General features: G+C 36.2%; 1 protein-coding gene across 1 annotated transcript; it reads right to left on the bottom strand.

The window, feature by feature from the left end:
• Positions 1–201: 201 nt before the first annotated feature.
• On the bottom strand, positions 202–6307 carry LOC142231111 (uncharacterized). Its single transcript, XM_075301731.1, has 2 exons — positions 1211–6307; positions 202–1141 (listed from the first exon to the last, which is right to left on the bottom strand). The coding sequence occupies exons 1-2, from the start codon at positions 6305–6307 to the stop codon at positions 1112–1114; spliced, it is 5127 nt and encodes a 1708-aa protein (XP_075157846.1). The 3' UTR covers positions 202–1111.
• Positions 6308–7128: the final 821 nt, after the last annotated feature.

The raw sequence follows: 7128 nt of genomic DNA, 5'->3' as shown, positions 1-7128 counted from the left end.
TCTATAGTTATATATAGCCGATCCCCAAAAATAATCTACCAAAATTTTATTTCTATAGAAAATTTTGTCAAAATTTTATTACTGTACAAAATTTTGTCAAGATTTTATTTCTATTGTTAAAGAAATTGTCTTCGAAAAGAAAGAAAACCTATTCACGATTAAAATTCCCAAAGAAAAGAAAAGAATATTTCAAACACTGAGTATTTGCACAGAATTTATTACTTAAGTAACAAAGTATATACTCAAATGTTTCAACACAAATTGCTGAAAAAAAGTTTATGGGTTAGTTCAGTTATTTTACGATCTGGATTGTTCAGCAGCCAAAAACAGAAAGGGAAGAATAATTTTCAGTCTGATCTCAATACCCAATTTCAAAATTCATTGGAATATTGAAAAATTTCTCTAATCTCTCATTAGAATTTTTTATGCATGTAAGTTACACCTAGGCCTCGTTAAATTAAAACATAATGTTTGAAATTCTTTAAATGTTTACATATTTAATCTAAGCTTTGAAGTTAAAAACAAAGCCGATGGTCTCGCCGAGGCCGAAGTGTAGTGAAGATCAAAATATGTTAGTACGTTTGTATGTTCGTTGCTCACCTAGTTTGTTTGTCATTACTTTGGAATAAATATTTAAGTAAGTAGGTGTATGTATGTTTACAATGTTAGTATGTTTTTGTTTTAGAACATTGCAAATCAAGTGAGCGACAACATAAATATCTATTGCTGAGTATATACTGAGAAAAAATTACATAAGTACAAACATTGATATATATATATAAAATAAAAATTTTAGTAAATGATTTTAGTTTTATTTTGACATGAATTATTTTTTTTGGTAACATGTAATTGTTTCGCAGAAATTTACGCGAACATGCTCGCCCCGAAGAACGGATGTTCTTAAAATGATAAATAATGTAGCTGTGGGATGGCCGTGTTGGGAGTGTTTTAGTCGAGCATTTGCTCCGCTGTGCTCCGACTCACAGCGTTCATTGATAGGCTCCATCCCAGGCCACCAAACTGCATGGATGATAGAAGTGACGATGATTTTATATTTCCATTATGATAAATGATGGTTTGAATAAGGCAAAGTGATTTACTGCGGTAGTAACTAGTTATTAGAATCCGATATAGAGTTGTGCTGTGGAAGAAAACATAATTTAGAAAGAGGTCTTTTTGTAATTTTATTTTTTGTTGAAACAGATACCACCCTTATTTTTCCATCAGGTCCAGGATGAGTGTCAACAATGCGTCCAAGTAACCACTGTCCGGGAGCACATCTTTCATCTGATATTAGTACGAGTTCACCGATTTTTGCATTTTTTTCTTCCTTAAGCCATTTTGGTCTTGCTTGAAGGCGATTAATATACTCACTATGCCATCTTTTCCAGAAATGTTGTTTCATTTTTTCAATATTTTTCCAGCGTGATAAACGGTTTGAACTTGTGTCAAGTAATGACTCTTCTGGAACAGAGTTTGTAGGCTCACCTATAAGAAAATGTGCTGGAGTCAAGGCTTCAAAATCTGTTGGATCTGCTGAGAGGGGGCATAAAGGTCGAGAATTTAGACAACTTTCGATTTGGCACAAAAGAGTCGATAATTCTTCGAAATTCAAAAGCCTATCATTTACTATCCGTTTTAAGTGATGCTTCACAGACTTGACACCAGCCTCCCACAGACCACCAAAATTGGGAGAGGCTGGTGGAATAAAATGCCAATTCGTACAATTTAAACTAAGGGCGTGTCGAAGGTCATCGGGTAATGATTTTGAACTCCTATTGAAGAGTATTTTGAGTTCCTTAGACGCACCCACAAAATTAGTACCACAATCTGAATAGATATCCGTGCATGTACCCCTTCGAGAAACAAATCTTCTAAAGGCTGCCATAAATGCATTTGTAGTGAGGTCTGAAACGGCTTCCAAGTGCAAAGCTTTTGTGACCATGCAAACAAATACACAAATGTAGCCTTTAGAAATAATCGTTGATCTAAGAGATGAATTTTTCAACATTATTGGACCAGCATAGTCTACTCCACTATGCTTAAATGGCCGAGAAGCGTTTAAACGAACAGCGGGCAAATTTCCCATGATTTGTTGTGAAGTCTTCGCTGAAAATCTAAAACATTTCATGCATTTATGAATAATCGTTTTAGCCAGCTGGTTACCGGATATAATCCAAAACTTACGACCCACATAGGACATTGTTAAAGTAATGCCACCATGCAAAGTTTTCTCGTGTGAATCGAGAATTAAAAGTGATGATAAAGGGTTTCGCTTCGAAAGTATAATTGGGTGTTTCATGTCAAAAGCAAAACTAGAATTTTGCAACCTACCTCCTACCCGTAGTAGTCCTTCATTATCAATGAAGGGCATTAGCTTAATTAGGGAACTTCCCTTCAAAGTATTGCCGATACGCAGAAGTTTGAATTCGTCAGGATAGTCTATAACCTGGACGATTTTAATAATACGATGAAGAGTAGTATTAATTTCAGCCAGCGTTAGCGAACCGGTAATTTTTAAAGTAGGATGTTTGCAATTGTAAATAAATCGGAAACACAATGATAAAGTACGTAATAAAGTTTGCATACTCGAAAATCGAGAAAGTACTTCGGGATATATGTTTGCAGTCAAATTGTGCGAAGATAACTTTTTAGTTCTCTCCTCTTCCGATGTTCCAAGATAAGGAAGGTTTCTTGGCCAAGATGACTGAGATTCATAAAGAAATTTGGGACCATACCACCAGGTTTCATCCCTGATCAATTCATCAGGAAAAACGCCTCTTGAAGCTCCGTCTGCAGGATTCAAGGACGATGGTACATATCTCCACTGGCGAGGTTTAGAATAGTGCTGAATATGTGAGACTCGGTTGGCAACATAGACAGTCCAAGTCGAAGGTGGCTTTTGAAGCCAGCTAAGAACTGTAGAACTATCACTCCAATAAAATATGTCCCGAATACCAAATCCATTCAAGGATTGATTTACACTATTAGTAAGATCGACAAGCAATTTAGCAGCGCAAAGTTCCAATCTGGGTATTGATATCGTTTTGATTGGTGTCACCTTTGACTTGGCTTGCAATATATTAACAAATATTTTACCAGCCGAAACAATTCTGCAATACACAACTGCTGCGTAGGCAATATTCGAAGCATCACAGAAACAATGAAGGTCAATGTAACAATTGGGTGACCAACTAAACCATCGTGGGATATTCAAATTCTCAAGTGTTTTCAAAGAATTCCTGTACTTAAGCCAGGTATTTCTAATATCAGTGGGAATCTCCGTGTCCCAATCTAAACCATTTTCCCAAAGAGCCTTAAAAAGAGACTTGGCTATAACTGTTGATGGCGTCAACCATCCAAGAGGGTCATATAGTCTAGCCGACTCCGACAATATAAGTCGCTTGGTGAAATGAGAGATATCATCAAGATTCACATTAAAAGAAAAGGAATCGGTCCGTGTATTCCATTGGAGACCAAGCGTTTTCACCACATTATCATGGTCGAATCCTAATGTAATGGATGGATCCCTATCCTCTTTAGAAATGTTTTCCAAGAAATCGTTGGAATTTGAGATCCACTTGCGTAGATTACAGCCACCCCTTCGCAAAAGCTCATTCAAATTGTCCCTCAAAAGTCTGGCGTCTTCAATGTTGTCAGCCCCAGAAATAATATCGTCAACATACGAATCAGAAACTAAAACTTGGGAAGCTTTTGGAAAAACAATTTTAAAATCTTCCGCAAGTTTCTGAAGGACACGAATGGCAAGATAAGCGCTAGTAGTACCGTAGGTAACCGTGTTCAGTTCATATATAGAAATTTCATCAAAAGGCTCATATCGCCATAAAATTTGTTGAAATTTTCTATGGTCAGGACATACGTCAATTTGTCGGAACATTTTTTCAATGTCCGCGCTAAATGCTATCTTATGCCTCCGCCATCTCGTGATGATAGAAGGGAGATCATTTTGTAGAGGAGGCCCACTACAAAGTTCCTCATTAAGAGAAGTATAACCGTATTGGTGACTACTACCATCAAAAACAACACGTAATTTGGTGGTAGTGCTAGTCTCTTTCAAAACGCCATGATGAGGTAAAAAATATGAATTCAAGCGAACACCACCTGGGTACTGTCCTATTTTTGTCATGTGCCCTAAGGATTCATATTCCCTCATGAATCTTTTATAATCGTCCGCAAATTGCGGCCGTCTCGAAAAAGATAATTCTAATTGACGGAACCTCCTGCATGCATTAATAATGTTATTATGCAATGTAGGACCGGAATTGTCCCTTAAAATCGATTTAAATGGTAAATTTACCATATAGCGACCATTCTCTCCCTGTTTCGTCGAGTTACTAAAGTAATTCTCACAGGACAAATCCTCATCTGTCAAATCTCTTTTAGGAAGTATTTCCTCTTGTTCCCAAAATGATCGCAAAATACCGTCGAGGCTTGCACAATGTATATGGATTCTATGAGAAGAAATACTACCACTTAACCCCGAAAATACCCAGCCAAAGTGAGTATTTTGAAAGAACATTTTGTCATGGACAAACGATTCCGTAGGAATTTTGATTTGGGAACAAACGTCGGAACCAAGAATCAAATCTATTGGATCTGACATATAGAAATGAGGATCTGCCAAATTACCAACAGCAATCTCAGGCAAAGAAATGTGCTTAGTAAAGAAATCAGGAGAATACGAAGATAAGTTAGACAAGACCAAAGCGGTACAAGTCAATACAAGTCGATCCTCACGAGTATAGAGATCGACATCCACTGAATATCTTGCTAAATTTCCGCATCCATCGCCCACACCTATGACCTTAGAATGAGTTTTAGCCCTCTTCAATCCTAACAATTGAACCGCAGACTCGGATATCAGGCTTCCCTGTGAGCCTGGATCTAAAAGAGCACGTAAAGTGAACGTTCCTCGAAAAGTAAACACTTTTAATCGAATAGTATACAAAACGACTGATTGGAGCGAATGTGTGGTATGGGATGTAACTCGTGTCATGGTGTTATGCCCAGAATTAGGCGAGGAAATGGAAGGTGAAATAGACTGTTGACCAGCATCTATAGGCTCATCCTGATGAAGTATTGTGTGATGCAATTGTTTGCATGAAATGCACCGAAAAGGTGATGTACAATTTATTGGTTCGTGACCAGTAACTAAACAATTGCGGCACACTTTCTTATTGATCAAAAAATCATTTTTGGTCGAAAGTGGTAAAGCCAAAAAAGTATAACATTTTGATAACCAATGATTTTTCTCACAATAAATGCAAACAGGAGAATTTTGTTTAGAAATCTTGCTAACATGACAAGTTTTCTTAGCAGGGGTGAACCCCTTGTTATTTTTAAAAGATTTAGACTTAGAACTCGAGGGAAATTCATCAACCAATGACTCTAATGTTCGAAATGTCCTCTCGAGGAATGAAAAAAATTGAGAACGAGTAGGTAAATCAGTATTAGAGTTAAGGGAATTTTCCCAATCCCTACGTGTTTGTAAATCCAACTTCTGAATGAGCAAATGTAATAGTATTGGGTCCCAACTATCTGTGTCTACTTCTAAATTACCAAGCGATGAAAGACATTCTTGGGCAGAATCCAAAAGCAATTTAATGGATTGAAAACTTCCATCAGACCTCGGTATAGCAAACAATTTCGATATGAGACTCCCAACCAATATACGCCTGTTATGGTAACGCGCCTCCAACATCCGCCATGCTGATTCGTAATTAGCTTCGGTGGCCGATATGGCCTTAATAAGATTCGCTGCCTCTCCAGACAATGTGCCCTTCAAGTAGTAAAATTTCTGAACTTTATTAAGAGAATCGTTGTTGTGTACTAGGGAGCAATATATATCTCGAAATGGAACCCATTCCATATATTCCCCTGAAAATTTGGGCAAATTAATCTTAGGAAGCCTTGAATCAGAAAGCACGCTAGTCTCACACCTAATATTTGGAGCAGCAAAAGTGCTCGCCATTGGAGATTGGCTTACCGAATTATCTGGTAACGAATCAATTATCTGGCCCTTTATCGTCAAAAATTTATCAGAAAAGGTAAAATAAACATCATCGGCCAAATACGGTACATCATGAACATCTAATGAAGTCTCGTGAGCTTCTCGCACTATTTTGTCATGTTGCCCCTCAAATCTAGAAAACAAATCATCAATTCTTTGAGCAAGTGCATTTAAATAACCATGGGTTCTTTCATCTCTGGATTTATTCTTTAATGTACCTTCATATTTTATCAATAATTGCAACAAATCTCTTTGTTCTTTTATCAAAATATCCATGCCCTTTTTGGTTATTTAAACACGTGCACAAAAAATTGTAGATTTATTTTGAAGACCGATGAGCACAAAAAGCAATTTCACTGTATTTCACACGCGGTATGGAAAACTCGATAAAGAAAATTATTTTCGACGAATTCCCGGGTTTCGGCACCAATTTTTATGTTAAAGAAATTGTCTTCGAAAAGAAAGAAAACCTATTCACGATTAAAATTCCCAAAGAAAAGAAAAGAATATTTCAAACACTGAGTATTTGCACAGAATTTATTACTTAAGTAACAAAGTATATACTCAAATGTTTCAACACAAATTGCTGAAAAAAAGTTTATGGGTTAGTTCAGTTATTTTACGATCTGGATTGTTCAGCAGCCAAAAACAGAAAGGGAAGAATAATTTTCAGTCTGATCTCAATACCCAATTTCAAAATTCATTGGAATATTGAAAAATTTCTCTAATCTCTCATTAGAATTTTTTATGCATGTAAGTTACACCTAGGCCTCGTTAAATTAAAACATAATGTTTGAAATTCTTTAAATGTTTACATATTTAATCTAAGCTTTGAAGTTAAAAACAAAGCCGATGGTCTCGCCGAGGCCGAAGTGTAGTGAAGATCAAAATATGTTAGTACGTTTGTATGTTCGTTGCTCACCTAGTTTGTTTGTCATTACTTTGGAATAAATATTTAAGTAAGTAGGTGTATGTATGTTTACAATGTTAGTATGTTTTTGTTTTAGAACATTGCAAATCAAGTGAGCGACAACATAAATATCTATTGCTGAGTATATACTGAGAAAAAATTACATAAGTACAAACATTGATATATA

Source organism: Haematobia irritans, chromosome 3 (assembly GCF_050003625.1).
Source record: "Haematobia irritans isolate KBUSLIRL chromosome 3, ASM5000362v1, whole genome shotgun sequence".
In the NCBI taxonomy this organism is placed as follows: domain Eukaryota; kingdom Metazoa; phylum Arthropoda; class Insecta; order Diptera; family Muscidae; genus Haematobia; species Haematobia irritans.
Note: the sequence above shows the minus strand (reverse complement) of the source record. Positions and strands in the feature narration are given on the sequence as shown.

What these genes read in the sequence shown, in the direction of transcription:
- LOC142231111 (XM_075301731.1), bottom strand. Translation starts at nt 6,307, where the DNA reads ATGGATATTTTGATAAAAGAACAAAGAGATTTGTTGCAATTATTGATA. An exon ending in GACCTGATGGAAAAATAAGG is followed by an intron (nt 1,142 to 1,210) that starts GTGGTATCTGTT and finishes TTTCTTCCACAG; the next exon opens with CACAACTCTATATCGGATTC.